General features: G+C 39.1%; 1 protein-coding gene across 5 annotated transcripts in view; it reads left to right on the top strand.

Moving 5' to 3' along the window:
• LOC145961155 (protein FAM135A) overlaps positions 1 to 26,859 on the top strand; it is a 33,478-nt gene that overhangs the window by 1,066 nt on the left and 5,553 nt on the right. Inside the window, exons 2-16 of one of the 5 annotated variants that reach the window (XM_083081055.1) lie at positions 18,672 to 18,930; positions 19,019 to 19,095; positions 20,068 to 20,281; positions 21,042 to 21,176; positions 21,301 to 21,330; positions 21,664 to 21,748; positions 21,818 to 22,012; positions 22,076 to 22,210; positions 22,298 to 22,538; positions 22,650 to 23,327; positions 23,438 to 24,405; positions 24,500 to 25,296; positions 25,878 to 26,079; positions 26,266 to 26,515; positions 26,582 to 26,809. In XM_083081055.1, coding sequence (XP_082937181.1) covers positions 18,854 to 18,930; positions 19,019 to 19,095; positions 20,068 to 20,281; positions 21,042 to 21,176; positions 21,301 to 21,330; positions 21,664 to 21,748; positions 21,818 to 22,012; positions 22,076 to 22,210; positions 22,298 to 22,538; positions 22,650 to 23,327; positions 23,438 to 24,405; positions 24,500 to 25,296; positions 25,878 to 26,079; positions 26,266 to 26,515; positions 26,582 to 26,809 — 4,312 coding nt within the window. In that variant the 5' untranslated portion in view covers positions 18,672 to 18,853. Of the gene's footprint in view, positions 1 to 18,566; positions 18,931 to 19,018; positions 19,096 to 20,067; positions 20,282 to 21,041; positions 21,177 to 21,300; positions 21,331 to 21,663; positions 21,749 to 21,817; positions 22,211 to 22,297; positions 22,539 to 22,649; positions 23,328 to 23,437; positions 24,406 to 24,499; positions 25,297 to 25,763; positions 26,080 to 26,265; positions 26,516 to 26,581; positions 26,810 to 26,859 lie in introns of those variants that run through there. The other 4 variants (XM_083081053.1, XM_083081051.1, XM_083081054.1 and 1 more) reach the window with 4 other exon arrangements.

The raw sequence follows: 26,859 nt of genomic DNA, 5'->3' as shown, positions 1-26,859 counted from the left end.
CCGCTGTGTTTACACTTTCCGGACGACCAGCGATACATCGTCCGGGTGATAGAAAAAAACTCACAGGCGAGGAAATAGAGGTCGGATGCAAATTACGAGCGTGGATGGGAGGCGATGCGCGCTGGGCACGGTAATTGGGACGAGGGGACGCTGCTTCGACGAGCACCCTCGGGATGCGGAGGGGGACAGAGGGGAGGAGAATCGCCATATATACGCGGGATATTGCTCTATCTATCGCTTCCCTCGCGATTTTTCTCCCGCTCCCGATTCTCCGCCATCCATTTCATCCCCTTCACTCTTTCCGTCCCTCATATTTTGTCCCCTTCTTGCTTGAACTTTGGGTAAACCGGAATCATCTCGCGCGAGGTTTCTTTCCCAGGAGGAGAGCCCGGTTCAACGACGCTAACAATGACGAATGGAGAGTATTGTGCGCGACATATGCACGCGCCCTTTGCTCTCTCCATGCCCTCCTTCATCCCTTTCATCCCTTTCGCCACGAGTACCCGTACGCGAATACCAGGAATAGTACTCGAAGCTCGTCGACCGCTCGAGAATCTCCTGCCTCCCATCATTTTCCCCTCCTCCTTCTTCCCTCTTCTCGATATATGCATTGGCCCCGATTAGTCGCTTATGAGAAGTGTTACCGCACCTCTTTCTCTCTCTCTCTGTCTCTCTTTTCTCTTTCTTTCTATCCTCTTCTTTTCCACCTCTAGCTTTTTGAAGCGCGACAAAGAGAAGCCGCACGTTAATTACGTCATCATGCTCCGGGTGAGTCACGGCTTTTGATCCCCCTCTCGCGAGTCAACGTTTATCCTCTCCTGCCTTTATAGGGGGGACCAGCTACTATCTAACTTCCTGCATATACGTGCGTGTGCATTACGGAAAATTTCAATTTATTTAAAGCGAGTCAGTTCAATGAGCTTTTTTAACGCGCCTTGATTTCCAACGATATTACGTTCAATTTCAAAAAGAGAGAAGGTTTCACTCGCGCAAAGCATATTCGATACCCTCTGACATTATTATTGACTTTAATCATTGAAATAAAACGGATAAAATTGACTATGCGAATCTGGATTATATTGATAATTCAGACATGTAACGATACTCTTCTGGGTAATAAATTACTTTTTATAAAACACATCGATTATACTTGAAGGAATTTAAAACGAGAGCAATGCCTACTGTTCCATTTATTTTCCTCTTCCTCGCTTCTTTTTAATATCATTATCTGTCCCTTTATTTGCATACACTTTGTGTCTGTTTGGGTTGCACAAGATTCAAGACAAAATCATATTCGTAAAAAATTGTACTATTGAAAATTTTCAAAAACTTAAATCTTGAGTAAATCTTTGTAACAAAAATATCTTGTATTGTATTCTCGATTTTATTAACAATTTTTATCTGATATAATTTTGGACAATTGTTTAAAATAATATATTTAACATAATCTCCATAATATAATTTAAGACAATTATTACTGTTTATGTATCTCTCATTCGTTCACGAGTAGTAATAATTGTCTTAAATTATATTATGAAAATGCTTTTGATGATTGTTTTTATGAAAAAGCAGTTGTTTACATGACAGTAAAGCCAGAATGCGACTCACACGAAAATCACACAATTGTGTATAAGTGCTGTATGCAAACTTTGATGCAACTAAATAATTATTTAACAATTTTTGTTGTTTATTTTATTTATTATATTAATTGTTTGTTAATGTAAATGTTTTTATTCATTAAATAAAATTTTTTAAGTTCATATATAAATGATTTTGTCTCATTTAATTCACAAATACATATTTTATTATTTTTTTTTTTAATTAATAATTCTAGCAAGACCACAATAATTTTAGTCTTGGTTTTATCTTGATAACTAATTAAAAATCTCATCTTGAATCGTTGAGATAAGACAAGACAATGTCAAGATTAACCTTGGTATCTTATGCAACCCTAGCATCTGTCACTTAATTAACGAGTCTAGGCTCGCCGATATGATTTCTGACATGTCGAGTTTATACGAGCCGGATATATATATATCCTGCGAAATCACCCATGGACTACGGTGTTCAATAATTTAGCAAGGTTACGGCTACCTCCCCACATCATCGATAACCATCGTCGCGATAAGGCCTGTAAGAAGTGATCGATCATGTGATTCTGCGATGCAGCCAGGACACACTAGGCTATAAGATGATGTCCCTTGCCCTCCTCCCCCTTCTCGATATATACTTTGCAACCGCCAATCCCTCTTGTCGCGTGCGTGCCACTATCACCCTCGAGAGGATTACAGTCGCGCTATTCTGAGTATCTGCAAAGTAATAAGTAGCGTATACGCACTTGTGTGTGCGTACGAGTGGAAGGTTTTAAACGTCACATATGGAATTACGATACTGCCGTATAAATCGAACGCTTTAGTTTCCATAAACTTTTTTATTTCAACCGAGATCTAAATCGGTTATATATTTGCCAATGTTTCATTTTTGTTTATCGCTTTAAAACTCACAAATTATCTGCTGGGAATCTTCAAATTATCATTATTACTCTTTATGATTATTATTTTTATTATTATTCAAGTAATAATAATTTATATACATTTTAAGAATTATTTATATAATTTTTTTTATTACAATCTAATTTATTATAAGATTATTTCAAATATTATCTAGTTTGCAAATTTGACAAAACAATATTTTCCACATTTGATTATAAGAAAAAAATTATATAATAATTATTGAAATGTAGGATGAAGATCATCAAAGGGATTTACGCTGATGGATTATAACTTGACCGGTGGGCTTCACTTTTGCAATCTTTATATATAATTAATGTTATTTTCTCTCATATGTGTGGGAGCGTATTTAGTTACGCACAATAACGTGAATCATGCAACGCGTTAATGCAGCATCAATTTTATCGGAATCGGAAGTTCGACCCCTGTAAATTTGCCTTAATGTCAGCAAATTTGTCGACGCGCATGACATATTCAATACATGTTATAATTGTACATCACGACTCTCTCTTTAATTAATTTCCTTTTGCAATGGGTCTCCTTAAATCTTTATACTTATAATTAATTGAAGCAAAAATTAGTAAATATTTTTTGAAACGAGACTGAAGAAGGTCGAAAGAAATTGACTCATGTTGAATTCATCCCCCTGTTCAGAATATCGCGTGGCTATTGATAATTGAATAAACCTCGACTATTCGGAAAATCAATTTTCGAGAGATGAATGGAATCTAAAATCAATTGGCTATTATTAAATCGCGCTCCGCCCAAAGCGCCCTTTTACTTCGCGTCTCTGACCGCAATATTCCGGGGGTACCGTTCTCCATTATCGATTATACTACTGTTCGACTAGTGGAGTCGTATTCGATTAGTGGAGGCGCGGGCGAGATAAAGGGCACGGAGGCGATCCGTAGAGAAATTTCGTCTCCATCTCCTCCTACGAAACGTGCCGGCCGTTTACTTCGCGTCGAGTAGTTCGATGACTTCAATAACGTAACAGATGTATGGCCCAAAGTTCATAGCCATTCGGTGGAACAGTAGTAGTGACACCCTGACATTTCTCAGACGCGAGCGTTTTCAGAAAAGGTCAACCGATGTGGAGCAGCATTCGGGGGATAGGGAGAGGCGTAGGGAAGACAGCTCGGAAAGACTATCCCATTGGGAACAGTTGCTCTCTTTCCCCTGCCGTCCCAGATTTCCCCGGCAAAAAATATGCATACGGCAGAATACCTAAACAGGATGCCGATAATGGTGGCTCGTGCATGAGGAATTGACGGAAGAGTACCGTAGCTCCCGCGAGATCCCGCGACGGGAAATGAAAAATACGAGTGAAAAATCGCCGTGTATTTAAGAGAGATCGAGGATTTTAGAGATTAATTCGTTTTATTTTAAACTTTGCCCCTTGCAGCTTACGTCAATCTACGAATATTCTAAAACCTTTGACATTAATTATACCGACAGATATTTAGCCCTAGTATCGAATTTTGAAGGGAGAGAACGAGTACTATTTATCATAAATTGTATACAATATTTAAAATTTTTAAATATCTTGCTAAAATTAAAATTTGTAGCATTTTAAAAAGATACAGAATTTTAAAAATATTATTTATATTTCAATCAAAAGCTCGAAAATTTTCGATCACTTTAAGAAGCCTATTTAAATATTATAATTAACAGAGAAATTATTTTGAAAAAAAAGTCCAACAAATCGTAGTTAAAATTAAACTCAAAGTTTTTAGCTCACTGATCTGCATCATTCTTAGTGCTTTATCTTAAAAGCGAACTTTTTCTCTGCCAAGTCATTCTCCTTTTTTCTCCCGACAGGTACCGGTGCCAACGTGCTCCCGTATTGTCGCCAAAAACATATTTCTCGGTTGCTACCCTCGCCATTTTCTTCCCTCGCTGCCGTGAATTATAACTTTCCTGTGCGGGCCTCTTGTTGTCTCGCCCTACTTCCGGTCTTAACAACAATCAGCCGGAGTGCTCTATCCGACCTGAAACCTTATCTCGAAGAGAAAAGGCTGTGTGGTTGTCATTTTCAATCTTTTGATCAGAATGGTCACTGAACCGACGTATATATATATATATATATATATATATATATATACGTTCTTAAAGAACATCAGAATACAAACTGGGTACATATAGTACGTTATATTATTGAAAGTAGGCAGTGCAGCAGTAATTGGAGGCTTTATTAGTACACTTTTATTCACGTTACGTCAGAGCTTCGTAATATCAAGAATATCGTTGTTTGTCCTATTAAGTAATAAACGATAAATCACTTTATTGCATAAGTAACATTGCAATTATTGGCGATTGAAACACTTCGCGTAATGACTACTAAGATCGACTCGACTTGATTCTGTTGATGAATAATAGATGGAATCTCCCATTAAATATATTGTCATAGCTGAGGTAATTTATTTTTCTCTCTTTCTTTCTTTTTATATTTATACAATCGTGGAAATCATAAATAAATAGAGCGAAACTGTGTTACATTTTCCATTATCAATATACTTCCGATAATATCGTGATGTATCGGCAAATCGAGATAGTCCACAACTTGCTCGAGAAGCATCCCGGAGAATTATTAGTGGCAATGCGGTTAAGAGTCTAGGCTAGTGTTGATTCTTGGCTCGACCCATCGCGGTGATTAGCAAACGAATTGCACGGGAGTTTGGCTCGAGCGGAACAATTTCGTCTCTCAAAATGAGATCGAGTAAAGACGACGAAAAGAAACGAGAGAAGAATCGTCTCGACTATCTATTTGATTTGTGCTTTATATACAAGATGCCCTAAAATTTCCATTTTAAATTTAAATTTTTAATTTAATCCCTAAAGGCATTTTTGAGGTTTCGAATATTTTCCAAATATTACTCAATTGCAGAGCTTTTTGATAATAGGTGCATTTTGATGACATCTTGATGGTATATTTTACAAATTAAATGTTGATTAAATTAAAATTATTATTAAAATTATTATTAAAATTATTATTAAAATTATTATCAAAATTATTATCAAAATTATTATTAAAATTATTATTAAAATTATTATTAAAATTATTATTAAAATTATTATTAAAATTATTATTAGAATTATTATTAAAATGATTATTAAAATTAAAATTTAATCTTGAATTTAAACGAGCGATACTATTTGAGGAAATTCCAAAGAATTATATTTTAATCGCGAAGCACTTTGCTCTCAATTCGAAAACCTGCGCGTTTCGCGTCGCGATTTTTGATAAGCAAAAATTTAATTTAGATTATAGCTGAGGAAAATTTCGGAGGAGATACATCGTGCAACGTCTCCTGGTAATTTACGAGCCTGGCGCGCGATACAAATTTAGAAATTACGGCCTTGATTGTTAAAACGAGTTCGCGAGATTAGTCATCGGACGCCGAAAGGCCGCGGGGAAAGTTATCGCCGCCCTTTATCGTCTCGCATGGATACGTGAAAGGAAAAAAAAAAAACGACATGCACGAAACGCACCCCCGATGGTTATCGGGGGTTCTCGATACGTAGGCGACCTGGTCGTAGGCCGGCCAGAAAGAAAAAAAGGATTACGTGCACGCGCGTGTGCTTGTAACTCTGGTCGCGGCAATAAAGGCCGCTTTATCGTCGTCAGGGGTTGAAACTTCTCGAGCACGCTCGCGTGGTTGTTGAACCAGTGGTTTATCGGCTCGAGAAGAAAACACGTGCCGAGGTATACGATCGCGCGTATTTATATGCGCGATGCTCAGATGGATCCTAAACTAGGTGACGCATCTTGTAAGGCTTTTTGCAGTTTTTATGGCTAAAGTTGTGGGTGTCTCATTTATATCAGAAATTTCCTCGGATTAAAATGACGCAGTTATCATCATACGTACATTTTTAAATCGTTGAAGATTAAAATAATAATAATTAATTATATGTTTTAGGTTTCTGATTTTTCTTGATCGCGGAAAATAGAAATATTTAATAAAATAATATCTTATTAAAAAATTATATCTAAAAAAAGAAGAGAATCTTATATATCGCGAGAAACGACAGTACAAGATATATCCTTTTTTTTTAGATATAAAATTAATAGAATTTTATTTGAAAATACAATCAACGAAATAACTGCTGCCCTTAAATTTTCAAAAAAATTATTAATTAATCGAAATACATTTTATTAAAATTGACAAAAATGCCGCAGGACATCTTATGGATTATACTTAAAACGTCAAAATGATCGCCTCTATAACGATGTCGGCGGAGATTTCTGCCGACAATTTACGCGCATTTAATCTCTCGCTAGAGGGACGAGAAATTCTCGTCCCGAGAAACTAGAGGAGCGTTAAAAGAGCATCATCCTTCGAGCGGACTCGGATAAAATGAGAAAAAAAAAGAATTCTTCGAGCTAGTCGATTGACAAAGTACAATTTTTTAGTTTGCTAAGGATTTTCGTTCATTTAAGAAATCGTTTATCCAACTTTTCCTTCCCATTTTTGAATACATTAATGATTTAATAGAAAGAAAATATCTTATTTATTCGTAAAATGAAAATTATTATTATTTTTATTAATTTAATACCAACAAATTATTTTATTTATTGATACTACATCTATTACATTAATTTTATTAATATTTATTAGTGATAAATGAAATTTACATTCATTATAATCTCCTCGCAAATTAAGGGAAAATTTTTCAGAGATTTTTTACTAATAATAACATACTTTATAATTATCGTAATGCAAATAAAAAATTTATTGCGCTTCTTTAATTTACGAACTCTATAATTGGCTTAGCTTGCCATTCATTAAAGCGCTCCAGATTTTTGACCGGGGCTGTATTTCACGGGAGGAGAATACGCGATGATAAAATTTCTACTCGAGAGCGCTACCAGGTAAATGGATTTAACGTTTTATCGCACTAACTCGACGGGAGTTCACATTTTTGCGCAGCGAACAGGCAGAGGCGACGCTATTGTTACCAAGTCACTTTTTGCGACATCGCGCGTCTCCTTCTTTTTTTTCTTTTTTGTATACGGTGGACACTAGAGTCACGTTTACAGCAAACACTAATGTAAATCCGAAATGCAAATGAGAGGGTTTTTGCATTACCGTACTACGAATACGGTACGACGTCGATGTTCCGTGAACGAACCAGCCGCCGTCAATTTGCATCTTCAATTTACATTACATTGGATAACAACGTTTTTGCGATAGGAATCGAACAAGATGCTTTGTATAGGAAACTCGACGCTGATTTCGCATCTGTCTTCCCCTCATATCTTATCACGTATCGCTTAATCATTTTTTCGCGACGATCAATATTAAATTGATAGATGCTAGACTCGAGACATTTTCATATATCGAGTTGTTAATATCATCTTTTGATTTCTTTTAAAAATAACTAAGTACGATATAATTTTATCATAAATTTTTTATTTATTATAATTCGTGTTTTAATTCAAAATAAAAATACGAGCATCGGTTAAGAATTTTATGACAATTATATTTCATCGATTACATTTAAAAACAGAAGTCTATTTATTTTGTTTCTGCAGAAGATATATTTTGCTTCCTTTTTTTTGATACATAAGATTTTATCTTTCATATAAAATCTCCCTCCTCTCCTTTAGAGATTTCTCTTTTAGAGTCAATAAGAAATTATTTTATTAGATAATTCTACTTTTTATATAATTTTATTATCGGAGAAAATCAGAAACTTGACGACATGATAAAATTAATTATTATTATTCTATTAATAATACATTTAAAAACAGAAGTCTATTTATTTTGTTTCTGAACAGGAGATATATTTTGCATCGGTTCTTTTTTTTTTAATACATAAGATTATATCTTTTATATATGTATATAAAATCTCCCTTCTCTCTCTTAGAGATCTCTCTTTTAGAATTAATAAGAAATTATTTTATTAGATAATTCTACTTTTTTATAATATATAATTTTATTATCGGAAAAAATCAGAAACTTGACGAAATAATAAAATTAATTATTATTACTCTATTAATAATACAATAAAATATCTCTGTGATTCATGGTGTTTGAAGAAGAAGTTCGTAAATGTCCAGCGAATTGAATCCATGAATGTCGAGTAAATCGTCGAGGCGATCGGTGGTTAGCCTCGTTGCAGCTCTTTTTCCCCGGCGGGTTACGAGCTCCTCGTGCGATTTATTTATTGCCGCAATAAGCCGATGCCGTTGGAGGGAAGTTGTTGGTAGGAAATCGAGCGACGAATCTCGAGATTACCTCGAGAAAGGTTCGATCTGGTGTCGCGGGCCGAGATAAGAAGTACCTTCGATTAGACGACGACGCTTCATCGGGTGGAAGTCGTCTAGACGTCTGCCCAAATACTCACTACTGCTACTCCCGCGAGCGAGGACGTGGGTCAATGAGAGAGGATTCGCAGAGGATCGCCTTTTTCGAGGGTTAATGCCCCCTTTATGCCGCTGCGCGATTTTTTACTCGTGTTATATATATGTTATATACAGGGTGGCCCACGTAAAGTGTTACAAATTTATATCTCAGAAACGAAGCAATTTAGAGAAAAATGTTTCAGACAAAAGTTGTATGGTTTCAAGGGGGACATAAGATGGTGCCATTAATTTTACCTTGAAGAGTCACCTGAAGGTCACGTGAAGGTTACCTCCAACTTTTTAAATAGGACACCCTATATGCTTTTGCATATTCTTGTAGCTCATCTCGAGAGCTTTCCAAAACACTATAATTAAGTTAGTTTTCATTAAGTACTTTCCGAGTTATGAGGCTTGAAATCGTTTCTTAATTTTACATAAACCGTAAAATATCTTGTAAAATATTCATTTTTCGATTATCTTACCTTAATACTTTTATGTACAAAATAATGAGAGGAATTAATTGGTGTAAAGAAAATACATAGTTGTTTCGAAAGAAAAAAATGTAATTTGCAATTAACAATTACATTTTTTTTTTACACTTTACGTGGGCCACCCTGTATATGTTATATATATATATATTATATATATGTTATATAACTCGTGTTATATATACACCGATCTTGTTTTTTCAAACGTCAATTTTTTCCAAAAGCCCGTACTTTAATTTCCTTCGATCGAACGCTTGAATTTTTACTACGCGTTGCATCCGTTCAAGCATCTCCTTTTTACGCAGAAAGCTTTCAAAGGAATGACTTGTCATGCGACGCTTTCTCGCTCGCGCAATTTGTTTAATTACCTGCTAAATTACTCTCTTTTTCTTTGCGTATAGCAATAAAGGATGAATATTGTATGGAAATGTTTTCATTAGCGACGACAGCTCTCATGTTGGATTTTAATTTCAAAAAGTCATCGTGATAATTTAATGAACTTATCGAGGGAAAAAAACGGTAAAAATTCAAAGATATTCGTCGCGTGCTTTTTTTTACGCTCATTTATTGATTCCGTCGATGCAATCCGCGAGTCAATCTTTAAATTTGCAACGCTTATGTACGCCATGGGCAAGGAGCTCCATCAAATATCCAGGTCTCGCGCCGAAAGGGGGGACGAGGGTCAAAGGGAAAACGTGAATATCCCCATCGCGGGAAGAAATTTCCATTTATACGAAATTTCTTCGCCACCTCTCCGGGCCTACTTTCTCTAAAGGTCACGCGGATTCGCCGGGAGAGGAGCGACAGACTACGATTTAATATCTTAAAAGCGGGCGCACGGGGGGCACAAATCTAGCGCGATAGCGACGCTATTTTAAGAGCGGCGCGCGAGGAGCTAATAAAAAATTCATCGGCAAGAGTATAGGCGCGCTTTCGCGTCTTTGTAGAACTGTTCCTCAAAGTTACTTGAGTCGGAAGGGTATAAATATCGGCGTTTCCGGGTAAAAATACGCGAGCGTCGCGCCTCCGAATCGGGATTAGACATAATTTTGCTTAAACAATAAGAATATTTTTATAAAAATAATTCGAATTTTGTTGATGAAAATTAAGTTGATAAACATTGATAAATTTGAAAAATATCTCCACCTCTAAAATAAATATTTTTTATTGATTTTTATATAAGGAAAAAAAATATTTAAAACACTTGATTAGCTCTTATTTTCAGGAGCTTTTTTTAAGATTTAGAGAAATATTTGATTTTTATCAAAGAAATGTTTTTATATTTAATAATTATTATTTTTGTATTTCTTTTTTTATGGAATATCGAAAAAAAGTAGACCATCAAATATCCCATTAGTCACATCAGTATCATGTCGAGACGATTTGCCTGTTTCTATTCTACCGGAATAATAGAGTTGATATCCTTGAGCTCGATAAAGACATGGAAATTGGTCAGGAAACATCGTTTAAGTCTTAATATTAAATTCTCCTGTAAAGCTTACTAAATTAAATATTTTACTTTATATTGTAATGTCATATTCTCTTTTCTTGTCTCATTTTTAATAAGAATTGATTAATTTTATAAAGAAGAAGGAAACCTTTTACTTTCTTTTTGTACACCAGTGTAATTATTTAAATGATATTATTTACACTTTTGCAAAAATTATACAGCAAATCACGTGAATAATTATTTAATAATAAATGACGGAGATGAAAAGGATCGGCTGAAGAATAACTTACGTAAATGGCACGCGATATTATTCATACAAGATTGCTTTCGCGTTTGTACGCGATGTCGAGGATAGAGAAGCTAGCGAAGTGGTGTGGAAAACTCTAGCGTAAGTGCATCGTATAGGACAGTCTCCGAGTTCCAATCTCGTTCAATAAGAGTCGTTGGAAACTTGCTGAATTACTCATTCACCTTTCGCTTTGAACTTTCGAAGCCCGGGCTCGCGTCCGGAAAGCATGAACCTATCGAGAAACGGAATTTAATAATACAAGGACGTATATACACGGGACGCTGACTAAATACGAGCCACCGAATCGAAAAAGGTCGGGGGTTAAGCGCTCCGAGGGAAACGACCGACGAAAAGGGTCAAAGACGTGGGAGAGATTCAGAAACGTCGCACGAAAGGGGGAGAAAGGGGACTGGCACGATCGAGGTTCTCGTTCGATCTACCTTCCCGCGACAAAATGATTAATTTCCCATTTTCTGCGGAGTCACGAAACTCGGTGAATCTCCCGGTTTCGTTTTTACGATCGAGTCTCGTGCGCCTCGTAACCGAGGCGATCGATCGTTTGCAGAACGAAGGGAGATAAAAGTATTTCAGGAATTTCTGAATAAATGAAATGAACAAGTAAATATAAATAATTTTTTGGATGCATAACATATACATGTATTATTCTCGTTTAAAATTTAAAAAAATTATTTTCTAGGAGAAAGCTGGCTGTAAATTTGATCGAAGGATAGATACTAGAATTTTAAATTATTTTAAGGATTTTTCGTCAAATTTTTGCATCGGTATTTTTCAAGTTTTATTCTCCGAAAAAATACATGAAAATAATCTTAATAATAATTTTATTAATAATTTCTGTTAATATTTAATAATAATTTTATTAATAATTTTTTAATCTTATTAATAATTTCTGAAAATAATTTAATTTCTTTCGTTGAACAATTTGGATAATTTATTTCTTCTTTTTTGTTATAAAAAAAATTTATTTCATGTACTTACACACTTAAATGAAGATTTATATTTTAAAGTGGGACGGAATGTGCGATTACATAAAATCGCAAAGTAGAAAACGCGTGTGCCAGTCTGACCAAAGGGGCGGCGGTCGACCGATAGGTAGACGACCCGGGAAGGGTTCGCGCGGTATGGAAATTCGTCGCGAAACGACGGACTAATCGATACGAAAATTTCAATCTTCCTCGTTAGAGCCTGTTTCCTCTGTCGCTGGTCAGAGAAGGGCGATCCCGAGTGATTCACGCTTCCGGTTTTTTTCACTTCAACCGCGCGCGCGATTTTATGATCGAACGATAATCGGCTAAATAAGTCCCTGATGACGTTTCAAGGTCGCTCAATCATTCGCAACAAGAAACTGTTCAATTTTCCCAACCACTCGCGCGGAGTTCAAAGAGCGATTACTTTACAGACGACTGCGAATCTTGGAGGAAGCGTTGCTGGAAATTACGATATAATAAGGATATTGAGAGGCTAAAATAAATTACAGGAATGTGGTTATAAACAGATTGTTTATCCTCTAATAAATCAAATTTAAAAAATTTTTCAAAGGATTTTTTTTGTTATATCGTAGCAAGCAGATTAAATAAATTAAGTAAATTAAATGTGTTATGATTAACATATTAAATTTTTTTACAATCACGATATAGTGTATTGTATTTTTCAACGGAATATAACAAAATAGATATAAATAGATGCTGCTGTGACACATTTTGCATCTCGGATTTTATTTTGATGCTGGTTTTAAAATAAACTGCTTAATTATGTGTCGCTATTCGCGTCCTCTCTGCGTGTCGCGATGGCGTCCCGATGATTACACATCGCAGAAAAAGCTGCTTTGATACTCATCCGGTGAAAAGTTGTTGACGGAGTGGATTTGTAGTTATCTGTGGGATTCTAAAAATGAATAGGAGTGAAAGAAAGTAAAGACGGGGCTGTAAAAGATGGATTTGTACGCTGTCTGCGTGTTTTTCACGATACAGTAATTTTTTTAAATTACTCCTCTTTTCAGAACACGCGCTTTGAAGACGGAGATTTTCCGACTTACATTAAATCAAAAGTTGCAAGATATTTTTTTACATTTCACTCGCGCATCATCTCTCTCCTTTTTTTTCTCCGAGGAGAAAAAAATGTTCTATAATTCCACATTTCTTACGCGGTTATAGAAGGAACCTTTGGTATACAAGAAATAATAATGCTCGTCGGTATATTTATAGTTCCGTATATTTAATTTAACCTACAAAGTCTATCGGCAAGAAAATCAATTTTATACGAGGAAGATCGTTCTCCGGTAAAATGTTACACAATAATTAATGTTAATACGCGAGAGACTTTATTCCGTTATGGATATCGCATGTCTCCATTTTCCAGTATTAATTTCGCCTTTTTCCACCCTCTCGTTTATCGAAGAGCAACTTTACCGGAAGAATTCAGTCTCGTGACTAAATTAAATTATAAGTTGTACTCGTTAAATTCGAAAGCAAAGTTATGTAGGTACGAGAGAAGAGGAAAATTAAGCTTCCAGTAGTTTAAACTCTCACCGGTAGCAAAGTATCAAGAGTACACAAAAATGTAAATATTTCCAATTTTCTCCTGTTTTTCTAAGCAAATTAATTTGGAAGGGGAGAAAATTTTTATTTTTACAAAGGATCGAGAAATGTAAGATACACTTATTTCTTTGATAAGGTTGGAATCTCTTTTCTTCTTCGAGTAAAATATCAAGGGAAATTCTGTTCATTTCTCGTAAATTGTGTAACACGATGGATCGTTTTAATCCTAAAGATTTGAATAAAGTAAATAACAGAAATGGAGGCTTAATATCGGGCAAAAAAAAAGATAAACAGCAACAAAGTGATAATGGAATTTCTTTTGTGGAAGTAACGGAAAATATGATAAGCCAGGGATTGCAACAAGAGCCCGAGTCGCTTCCTGGCTTGATTTTTATACATGCAAATTTCTTATTTCTCTCTTTTCTCTCTCTCTCTTTCTCTCTCGCATTTTCGCATCGTATATCTTCCTTCATGTACGTAAATACGCATCGGTCGATGTAGGCCGGCGTCGCCTAGAGCCGTTAAACTGGGCCACGGTGCGTCGGCCTCAGGGCTAGAAATATCACCGGCAGCAGTACACACGAAGCAAGAGTGCGAGCGATTAATCCTCGTGCGACCGAAATGCACTCGGTGTTGCACATGATTTTATTCCGTCGTAAGTTACTGAGAAAACACGCGTTGATAGAACGATTGGAATTGCGAGTTCGATCGAGCTTCCGATTTAATTAAATCTTATTTATTATTTCTCAAATCTTTTTTCAAGCAATCTTTCGTGTTTGATTTTATCGCACAATTTTTCTAGTATGCAATTATTTAACGTCAGGTCGATTGCAACGTGATTTATTTTCAATTTGTTATAGTTTTTTTAATTTTCCATTAATATCTTATTAAGATTCTTATATATATTTTTTTTACATTTTAAGTGTTGATATTATTTTTAATATTGTAAACGTAATTCTATTCATTTTTTAATATTAATGCAATTGTTGGAGTAATGTGTGTTTCAAATATATAAATATATATGTTTCTTTATTTTATGAAAATGGGCATACATTTCTTCATACGCATCGTTTTTTAAAATAAAGTGAAAATAAGAAATATATACAAAAAAAACAATAACTATATTATATCAGAACTTTATTCACATCTGCAGAGTGCCGCTTGAAGAACAGTGTGTGTATAAATCAAATGAAATGCATGCGACTTATAAAACCCATCAAAACGACAGACAGTCGTACTTGAAACTCACTTTGTATAGAAAACGAGATGTTGCTCGTTAGTAATGCGAAAAGCATCAAAGTATGACGTATAATAATGTGGAATATATAAGAATCGTTTTTTTTGTAAGAGACGCAGCAACTCGTAGTTTTTTCCTTATGATATAATTTTAAAGTTTGCAAAAATTATGTTATAGAAATAAATTCAAAATTATATTAACTTATTAAACATTATACAAAACACCATAGAAAAGAATCATATGTATTTTTTTATTTTTTAATATAATTTTTCAATTCATTAAAATTATAATAAATAAATTATAAGTAAATTGTACAAATTAAATAAATTATATTATAAAAATAAAATGTTATATGTAGACTAAAGATTTGTCTAAATATAACTTTTTGGGATAATAAAAATTCAAAAGAATAATAATGATGAAAATAATTTTTTTTTTTTTTAATTTTTAAGGAAATACAGCGAGATGCATTCTATGTATTAACTTTAATCGCGCTCAACATTTCCTCGCAATATTATTTAAAGATAGACATCGCTCGGAATAGAAAGAATCCAGAAACATCCGCGGAATGCTCAATGTCGTCCGGTTATTTTTCACCGGTTACACACATGTACACGTAACCACGGATTATGGAGGACCAAGTTAAAAGTGGCAGAGTCGCAGCGTCGCCTGCTGGCGTTCGTTTCTCCCTTCTTCTTCTTCCTCTTCTCCTGCAAGTGTCACCCGACTTAAGAAAAATCCGTCCCTTTAAATTATTACACGGACTTTGCTTCAACTACTCTGGAAATAACCCGCGGGCTTCTGCGGTTTATAGGAAAAGGAATAACGAACTTTTCCGCATTTCAGCGGATGATAGTTCTCGGACTACACTTTTTGCTTTCTTGTTACGGTTAACTATTCCAAGCGGTAGCTCGCAGTTTTTATTGGAGTTTATTTTTAGAAAAATTGACGCAAGAGCTCGAGGATTTATTTCTGACAATTAAGTATAACTCTAGTAAATCGTACGAGGAGATATTCGAATATGCGAATTTTCGGATTATGAGTTACTATCATGTAATGCGGAAATTATCCAAGCCCGAAACCAGGTCGTTGATCTTCGCACCGGGTGAATAAACGCTCTGGAAAAGCTGGCTTCCGGGCTACGCCGGCCTTCGAGCGACCTTGGCAGTGACGCGAACAACGATTAGAGAGATCGCGATATTAATCACGCTCGTTAAAATCGGCTACACGAGAGTCTGAGAACGTACAATTATCTTCACGCGATAGCGTAATCATCTAGTCGTTGAAAATTCTCTCGATATTCGAACGAGATTAAATATAAAAAAATAACCTTTATTAATAATTTGCGAATTTTAATAAAATTATAACATTTATAAATTTTATAAAATTAATTTATATTAAATTAATTTAAATTAAATTTATATTAATTTATATTTATATAAATTAATTTATATTTAATATAAATTAATTTATTAAAATTTAATTTTATAAAAATACTTTTGCGCCCGAAATTTGTGGAGGGAGCTCTCGATTTTTCAGGCATTTATTTATACACAGACAAATGCGGATCTATGTCACGGTACTCTTTTGTTTTTGCTCGCGTGTAAAAAAGAAGGCTGCAAAGAGAGTCGGTGTCGACTACTGTTCCAAGAGGGTTGTCGCCCATCTTCTTATTTTAAAAGCGACGGAAAGAGGCGGTCGAGCTTACGCAGCCTTTGAACAGCCTTGGCAGTGGAGTGCGTTCGCCAAGAAGCGTTTTCCGGCATCGTGAGCATCGTCGCGTGCACCGCCGAGAAAATATATCGCCCTTGAAAGTATCGACGAGCGTAAATTAAGAAACTTTTCCCCTAAGCGCAATCCAGGCTTCCCGTGTCGCGTTGAAACACAATCGCTCATGTATAATTCATAAAGAGCAATAAGAATATATGATATGATATTCATAATGGACTCAAATTATACGAATCTCTGTCAGAATCTTGGGATTATTATTCCTCCGATTAATGTATCTTTATTTATTTATAGAAATTTCGTGCAAAAACGAGATAGCATTTTTTTTAAATAATTGATTAATTTAGGATCATTAAAAAATATATATAATCGATCAAAACTAGCCAAAGTTCTTGTTTATTTATTAAAAATTACTAAAAAATTTTTAATAAATAAACAAGAATTTTGGCTAGTTTTGGTCGATTATATATATTTTTTAATAATTTTTAATAAATAAACAAGAATTTTGGCTAGTTTTGGTCGATTATATATATTTTTTAATGATCCTTTGATTATTCTACTAGCGATATTAAGATAATTTAAGAAAAACTTTTTTGATTAATTTAGATTGGATTAATAGCGTCAATTACGTCAGTTATATATGCATTAAGAATGTATCACATATATTACAATGTCACTTTTTAATACATGGTTTTTCTTATCATGCTCGTGTCAGTACCAAAGGCATTAAACTGCAACGTATTTTTAAACCGAGGGAGAAACAAAATAATAAAAGTGCCCGCTCGATAGAGGGTAAGCGTAGTTTATGATAAGAGAGATAAATATATGAAAAATGTATAGTCGATATATACGAAAATGATGTGAGACATTTTAGGAATTTTGTTTAATGGCCGAAGCATTAGCGAACTTGAAGCTGACATTTTAGCAAAAATATTATAGGGAATAGAATATCATTTCCGATAAAATATCCATTTTATTCCTACCCATTTTGACAAGCGTGAAATGAATGCCGTTAAAAACAGGACATTTTTATCAAAAAAAGAAAAACAGGATCGAAAAGCACATATATTTTATTAATCTTCATCTTAAATAATTTATTTGTTATAATTCATCTTAAATAATTTATTTTTTATAATTTCGCGATTGAAGGCTTCGTGAAATCTTTGCTGAAAAGATTGACTGGCACTTTCTCTCGCTTTAAGAAAATCAAGCTGCACCGCGAATAGGCCATTGATCCTTAGAGCTTGACGAAGCAGGGAGCTGGACGAGGATAATTGCGCTCGCGTGCACGCTTCTGACCGTCCTTGACAGTGAAACGCAGATCGCCGTGAAATACTTTCCACGATTACGGGCAACACGTACAACACGTCAAAGCTGTAGGCTGCGCGCACTGGCCTTCGGTATATCGATTCGTACATGCAAAAAGAAGAGCTTATTTAAATCCTTCTGCTGCATCCTCCATGCATTATCGAGCATGCACGTTCACACATCCGGTCGTTGTTCTTTCACGAACATCTATCGTCGTATAAACAGAGTCTTGCGTTATAATTAAGCATCTGCGTCTTGTTTAGAGAGTTTAATTAACCGGGTGCCGGCTAAGTTTGTCCCCAAGTTTGTTAAATTTGGCTCTCGAGTCGGATGAGGCGCCGATTTATTTGCCGCAAACGCAGACGAAGCACGCTTCCGTTTTCGTCGTCGCGAGACGACGAATAGTATCGCGTAAGGTGTAACGATGAAACTTTAACGAGACGGTTATGGCCCTCCTAGCGTACGTCTTGAAATATGAAGAGCGCCTTCCGCGTTGTCCTCGACAATAAGGTGCCATCAAATATTTTGCGACCACTAGCTTCGTATCAATATTAAAGCGCGGAAGATTGAAATATTCATGTGACTCGAAATCGCGTACTTTATTCGAAACTATTTTCGTCGCGTAATCTTAGCTGGCAACGATATGAAGCTTTACTTGTTCTAATCTCCTTCTTAAAATATGCGCATTTCATTTCGTGTATATTTTTTACTCGCAAATCTTCTATTCCAGCTATAAGTCCTTTGTCAAATATTCTAGAGAACCTCCGGCGCTGAAATCCCTCCTCAGGATGGCAGGAGCGAGTCGGGAGGTTCGGCAAGGCCCTAAAGATTTTCTGCTCGCGAGTCATCGCGTTGAGCGAGACTGGTCTTCGTGCGATTAGTGGTTGTGCCAGGGGTAGCGCGGGACGGGGGTGGCTCCTTCCATTCGCGAGGATCGAGATGAGCGATCTACAGGCCACCCTCGAGTTCTCTCTCGAGCTCTGCAAGTTCTACAATGTTGACCTCTTCCAGCGCGGGTGAGATTAACCCTCGAGAAATGCCTCGCAGTCGCGATTTTTCCAGAGAGAGATCGCCCATCGATAACGAGTCTTGTTTGTTCCGCAGGTACTATCAGATCCGAACTGCTCTCAGAGTATCGCCGAAGCTGCCGGTTAAGGTGGAGGTCAATCAACCGCGAAATCGTAAGTACCTTTCGATAATCAAGATCTTTAACGTCTCAAAATATGAGGAAAATTATACATCATTTTTTACATATTAAATATTTTATACATATATTAACCCCTTCACTGTCAAGCGAAAAGAAACTTTCCGTGCCAAAAGTGTGTTGAAGAAAAAAGTTTTTAAAATTGCATGAATACGTCAGTATAAATATTATTGAGGTCGCCGAATCCGAATCTGAAGCCAGAATTACAAAATTCAAAATGGTGAATCCAATATGGCAGATCAAAATTCAAAATAATTTTGGATTTCAATAAAAATGTGTATCATTTTTGGGGTTGCAAAATCCAAACCTAATATCAGATTTTCCAAATTGAAAATGGCAAATCCAATATGGCGGACCAAAGTTCGAACAAATAGTTGACATACATAAAGGTTGTATATTTCTCTCTTCAATTATTTTTAAATCCCGCTCTCTGCCGAACCCAGAGTCACGAATCGAGGACGTGGCGGTTATTGACTCCGTTAAATTTGCAATTTTTAATCTGGAAAATCTGATATTAGATTCGAATTCGACAACCCCAAAAACGATAAGAAACCCATTTTTATTCAAACCCAAAATTATTTTGAATTTTGATCCGCCATTTTGAAGTTCGAAATTCTGATTTCAGATTCGAATTCAGCGACCTCAGAAACCTTAAAATACCCAAGGACAATCAAATCGTAATAGTAATAACATGTTTTTTTCAAGATGTTCCTATAGGGGTCATGAAGCAAAAGTGGCACGAATTTTTTTGACCCCTATAGGGGTCACTGATAGTGAAGGGGTTAAAGGCGGATTTTCTGACAGTTTTGACATTTCTATTCCTCACGCGAGAGCAAAGTTCTCAGTCGTATCACGCAAAAGTACTCGCGCCAGGCTCCTTTATTCCGATCGATCGCGTAGCGATCGTATCCCGGGGACGAAAAACTCGACTCGCGAATTTGTGTTGCAGATTCCCTGGAGGCGCCGGGCACGAGTAAGCGCTTTCAGATCCTGTACAGGAACGAGGAGGTGACACTCGGCACTTCCGTGCTGTTCCGGGCGCATGTACTCGTGCACAGTCACAAGATCGAGGAGGCCCTGTCGCGCACCCACTTCAATCTTGGTGTCGAGCTATGGTTCAGCGAGCCGACGCAGCCGGGCAACATGGCTTGCGTGTCCTCGAGGTGAGCGAAACTCTTGCCAGGTCTAACACGGTCGTCGGCGTAAATTATCCTCTCCTCCTCCCCTTCTTCCTCGCCCATTCTTCTCCCCTGATAGCGGAGACACGCAAAGGGCGGACCACGAACAATCTGAGCAAACGGCCGACCGCGCAATTTTTATCTCTCCTGCACCTGCGAATCATTATTAAGTAAACGATAAATAAACGGTAAGTCTGAGATTAAGGAAGGTAGAGGAAATTAAGTCAGACTGCTCCTATTACTTGGCAAAGGGTAGATAATTGGGCAATATTTGTCTATTAAAACACGGAACGGAAGCAATTTTTGTCCAACTCGCTTGATGAGACATGTATTTATAATATTTATAAGAGATAATGTTGCTAATCTTTGACGTTTTAAAGAGTTGAACACCTCTTGTTTGTTTCATAGACACGACACGAGCAATTCTAATATCGCCGATGTAAATTGGATTTGCCCAAGCTCCTTGCGAGTATCATAATTGCGTTCCTAAGTGACTCTTCCGTCAGGTCTCAAAGTTGATTTCCTTCGGGCAGACTCGATAAAATAGATTCGCGGTAACGACGTTGAAGAAAATTACCTCGGGCAACACAATTTTGCAATACTCGTCGCAGAAGCGTCCAAACATCCTTTAGACATCTACTGGATATCTCTGTTGAATGTTTATTCGAAATCGCGCCGGACTGATCGATAGCCACTTTGACCGAGCGATCGATTTAAGGAGGTTTGACAGATGGTTTCTTTTCAGGGCGCTGCAGCTGAACTTTACACCCACGAAGGGCCTTCACTACCACCTGCCGGTGCTCTTCGATTACTTTCACCTAGCCGCGGTGTCTATCACGATCCACGCCTGTCTCGTGGCACTTCATCAGCCTTACATCAAGTCAGTATCACGCTCACATTTCGGTGACTCTTTAAATACTCTGCTCGTGTATAATCAACGTTGTCCCTCACGAGAGCCCCTCTTTCTGTTTTATGGTCGCGTCTTTTCACCTCGACGAAAGTAGGAAGAGCATACTGCACGTAGTGCAGAGCTGGTGAGTTCTTGGTACTTTAAACAAGCTCAGAACCGGCTAAACTTCTCGCACAAGTAGTCGCACAATTTATTACCCTTATCTCAACTTTTGAATTCCTCAACCAACTAGATTTTCATCCATGAATTATACAGTTACATTTTTGTATCAACTTTACAGTTTTTAAAAATCACGTAAAAGTAAAGGATGTAATCTACTTTTTTGCATGAAAAATGTCTGGATAGAGTAACATAGTTATCCCTTTGCGATAAATAGAGATAAATGAATTTTCGATTGATTACATTTGTCGTAAAAATTAATTACGTCTATAAATATATTCTATAATTACAATTGCAGCGCACCACGAGGCGGAAAGCCCTGGCTACAGTTTAAGCAACCCGCGGCGAATGGCGACAACAACACGACGACTTTCGGAAACATTGTGAGTCTGCTGAAAATCGCTCATCAAACGGACATGGTCATGATCTAATAAATCCAAATCTGATTTCAGGAGACTACCACGAGATGCGTCGGATCGGGAACGAGGATACAGCACGCGAGACTGGTTCAGCAAGAGGTCACAAGGCTGCTTCTGGCCTCGAGGGAGTCTTTGCTCAACGACTTGTCCGACTTGGCGCGGCTGCTTCCCTCCTGGCAACAAAGGGCGCTCGAACTCGCGCAGAACACGCACAAGGAGATCACGAAGGTACGTCTTCCTCGCGCTTTTAATTTCTTCGCAACACACTCTTCAAATATTGGTCTTTGGCAGTTGATGGACACTGAGGAGGCCGACATAGCCCAGCTCTGCGCGCAAAATATCGTCCTTTGGCAGCATTTTCTCGAAGCGTTCTCCGGCCGAGAAGCGATTCATCAGCATCTAGCACGGGTTCATCATCAGTTGAGAGTAAAGGAAGATTTATAAAATATTAAGATGTGACGATTAAAATTTTTTTATAACACTTTACAATATTTATCCGCGACTGATTTTCAGGTAAAGCGATTCGCGGAGGGTTTCTTCGTGTTAGAGAATCCGAGAACATCGGCAGCGGGCTGTTACGACGCGAATTATCAGTCTTATCAAGCGGTGAGCGAGGCTGCACGGAGATCGCGCTACCTCGCATCCTTGCCACCGTTACCTGTCCATTGTCCGGAGCTGGACGGCGATCTTCACTCGTTGCCTTTGATCTTTGAGGATCAGTACGCTGACATGCAGCAAAGGCACAGAAACAGCGGTAAGTTTGCCGCAATATGATTATTCGCTACAATATTATCGGCTTCAGATCAGCCCAGTGTATTTAAATTATGGCAAATTAAAAAATTTTATTTTTTAATATTCTTTTCAGTTCCCAGCATGGACGACTGCAGTTGCGGAATAGCGGCGATCCTGGAGTCACGCTCCTTGGGCATCTGGTCACCTAGAAGCGAAGGTGCGGCGCAGGACATCGGATCGATCCAGGCTCGTCTGATGCTGACGCCTTCCACGCTTCCGGCGAGGCATAGCAAGTCTCTCGATCAGCTGGGTCCCGAACTGGCGGCACCTTTACAGCCCAGAACGTCGCCAAAGACTCTGCCCAGGTCCGTGTCGACCCAGCTATTCCCCCGGGGGCAGCGCGGCGGCGGTCGCAACGTCACGCCACCCGCGACGGTGCCCTCGAGAGGGAAGCCCAGATCGACAGTGCCGTCCAGTAGCACCCTCTTCCCGCCCTCGGGTCAACAGGCCTGTTCCGCGCCGAATCCATCCCTCGGCTCCACACCGGTGATCCCCCTGCCTCGCGCCAAATCCACGCAGATGTTGGTGCCGAATCGGCAGCAGCAACAGCAGTCCGACTATCACTCCACTTCCATCACCTCGCTGCTGGCGGCGATGTTTCCCGAGTTGCCGCCTGGCGGACATCTGCCCGGTTATCGACCGTCGTCCAAGTCTTGCGATCAGAATCTCACAGTGCCGACCTGCATGGGCGCCTTGGACCTCAGTCAGTTGCCCGATTGCTTGGAGAGCAAGTCGACGAATATGGTGGAAGGTAGAGTATAATGTTTTTTGAGGAATATTGATTGAAAATAATGTGAATAAAAAAAATTAAAAGGTGAAAATTTTGCATGATAATGGATCGATCTATCTTTTCCCGCATAGATTATCATTCCCTGGATACTAGAAGAATACGACTGGAGCCGCGAAGTCATCGCCTGGGAACACGCCAACCGTTGCCAACGACCACAAACGACCAAAGTAGTAGCTTTCTATCAGCCAAGGCGAACGTAAACGGCGACAGCTTCTTAAAAGAGCCTCAACCACTGCATACGGCGACGTTGGACAGAGTCACCTACCGAGGAAATTCCAGAAAGTTTGGACATCAGACGGGCGGCAAGTACAGTCAAGCGAACGGTATCGAGACACGTAGGTATCACACACTCGGCAAGACATCGATGACGCATAGAAGTCGCCCGGAAATACCAGACTCCATGAATGGCAGCGCGCTGACCGGTAGCCATTCGCATCTGGCGGATTCCCTGAACAAGCGATCGAATATTTACGCAAAGACCACGGACTCGTTCTTCTATCGCACAAACGGCAGCACCAGTGGAAGAGCACGCGAAGAGACGGGCAAGCCAAAGAGGCCAAAGAGTACGGAACGGCTGCTCGACGCTGTAGAGCGCAACGAATGCTGCGACTTTCGACGGGATCGACCGACCCGTAGAAGAGCCGAGCGACCGGTCAAGTCGTCCCGCAACGGTATAAACCAGAATTACAGCGAGGAGAAGCAACGACGTGAGAAGAAGGGCGCGGAGACATCTCAGGAGCCAATCTACGAGGTGATAGCCACGAAGCCGGAGCCAAAGAGAGAGTCTCGCGTCGAGAGAAGGAGAGACAAGCACGGCAGGCGACCGCATTCCGCACCCGTTCTCGACACAGACCACCCAGTAGAAGAGAGCGGTCGCAAAAGTGATAGAAAGTGCAGTCACAGAAACAGGAAGCCAGCACCGCCACCACCGGCGTATCAGGATCCCGCTGTCGCCCCGTTGCCCAAGTACCGTCATCCCCCTTCGGCGCCTGCCACAAATGTCCTCGAAGTAGAGAACAACAATAAAATTATCCTGAAGGTAGGATCCCAAAAATGTAATGTGGAAACATAAATTGTACAACATAATTTTATATCCAATTTTATATATTGTAATAATTCTTCTTGCCGCTCAGATGGAACCCATAAAATCGCCCATGGAGGCGCCGACGACGAATGGCACGACACCATCAGACACGTCGACGAGCGTCGGAGTGCCACCGCCGAATGCGAAGAGGCTGCGATGCGCCAGCGTACCAGTGGCCCAGAACAAGGTGGTGGTGCCACGTAGCGCCGTCTCTCTGCCTTGCATGCCGATACGCGATAGCAAGGACAGCCTGAGCAACAATCTGCCGGTCATTCCCAACCTCCTGAGCCCACCGTCCACCAGGCCCAGCAGCCCCACGCCGAGCTCGAGCTCGAGCAACCTCACGTCCGAATGCTCGGGTTGGGTCAGCAGCGGTGATACTTCCAGCTCGGAACAGCGTCGCAATCAGGCCAAGCTCACGAGCGAGCAGCTGCGGCAGAAGCTATCAAAGATTGTGCCGCGCAAGGATCGCCCCAACGTCACCGCAAAGGACAACGTGGAAGAGCATTCATACGAGGAGGTGCGGCTACCACCGCCAAAGATGTTCCAGGACGAGCCGCCGCCGCCCGAGGAGTTTCGCGATCCGCCGGCGCCAATCGACAACCCACTTTACCACGTGTACGAGACGGTGAAGCAGACTAGGAGCCCGAAGCAGAACAAGACGGCGCCCTGCAGCCCGCAACGGAACCGAGATCGAGAGAACGTCTACGGCGCCAGGGATATCTGCTTGGACTGTTATCAGGAGGGAAAGGAGTTATTGCAGTCCACGCAAGACGACTTTATCAACTTCAAAAAGTGCAAGGAGGAGTTCAAGCGACAGATGAGCTTCTCGGGCAAAATCTACAGGTGCGTGTCGAGTTCCCACGAGTGTCAGCCATCTCCCGTTTAGAACTGCTTCCTGTTTACAACACTTTGTTTTACTTTTACTTTAATTCAAAGTTTTAAGAAAAATGCACCCTGCTGAATAACTCATGAGACTGAAGAGATTGTTTAACCTAGTTTGATACCTTTGATTAATCAAATTAAGCTGGAAACGTGCTTGAAAAATGATGCTTAAATTATTTTAAAAAACTAATTGTAATTGACTCATCTTTAAAAGCAATTTCTGCTGAGATTTAATTTGTCAAAATCATGATTACCCTTCAGTGGTGTTTTTTCTTCTTTTTTTTTTATGAATTGTTTGTCGATGTGACATGATCCTCGCGATTTCATTTTCGCTAGGTGCTGTTTTGCGTTTCGCTTCCACGTCGTTTCGTCTGTATCTTTCCGTTTGTAGTTAAGTTCTCTTCTCTGTCTACCTTACTACCCTCTAGAGAGCGCGAGGAAGCACAGTTGCGTTTGCATAAACGTGCCCATTCCCTCGGATACGGTGATCTCCTGAACTCCTCGCCGTCGGTTCAATCATTAAGATCGAATGTGCCTCTTAGTGATTATCCGACCCTGGCCTCGACTCTGCCGTACTTCCACATCAGCGACGAGTATCGGCTCTTCTCGCCGGAGGGTGCGCATCTCATCATATGCGTCCACGGCCTCGACGGCAACGCCGCCGACCTCCGTCTCGTCAAGACGTACTTGGAATTGGGTCTGCCCGGGTCGCACCTGGATTTTCTCATGTCCGAAAGAAATCAGGTAACTTATATACAAGTGATATTCGAAGCATCATGTGAGATTATTTCTCTATTTTATTCTGGTCAATAAGTGAATAAATAAATGTATAAATTTTGGAACTTTATTCGAAAGATCTTTGAATCTTCTCGATAAAGTTGAAGGCCGCAATCAAGAGTATATCAAATTGTCATGTATATCACTTGAAAGGGCGACACCTTCTCCGACTTTGAGACGATGACCGACCGTTTGGTGGCTGAAATCCTCTATCACATTGAATCGTCGGGCCTGAATCCGACGAAGGTGAGCTTCATCGGGCATTCCCTTGGGACCATAATCATCCGTAGCGCCCTGACGCGACCGCAGTTGCGCCCGCTTCTGTCTCGTCTGCACACCTTCCTCAGCTTGAGTGGACCCCATTTAGGCACTCTCTACAACACGAGTGGTTTGGTGAACGCGGGTAAGTTTACATGATAATGAGAGCATTCCTCGAGAACACTGATCCTGATGATAATTCTTTCGCCAGGTATGTGGTTCATGCAGAAATGGAAGAAGTCCGGATCGCTGCTGCAACTAGCCATGAAGGACTCGCCGGACGTGAGACGCTCCTTCATGTTCCGCTTGAGCCAGAAGAGCAATCTGCAAAAGTTCAAGCACGTTTTGCTATGCGGCAGCGCCCAGGATCGATACGTGCCCTTGCATTCCGCTCGAATCGAGCTCTGCAAGGCTGCCGTTCGCGATCCGACTGATCAAGGTATCATCTTGTCATTTCATATGGGATTCTCATGTTTCTTCAGCGGAATT

The sequence above is a fragment of the Camponotus vicinus genome, unplaced genomic scaffold (assembly GCF_025532165.1).
Source record: "Camponotus vicinus isolate PSW18456_S1 unplaced genomic scaffold, iyCamVici1.0 SCAF_10, whole genome shotgun sequence".
Classification (NCBI taxonomy): Eukaryota; Metazoa; Arthropoda; class Insecta; order Hymenoptera; family Formicidae; genus Camponotus; species Camponotus vicinus.
The sequence above is the reverse complement of the archived record's forward strand: the minus strand, read 5'-3'. Positions and strand labels throughout refer to the sequence as shown.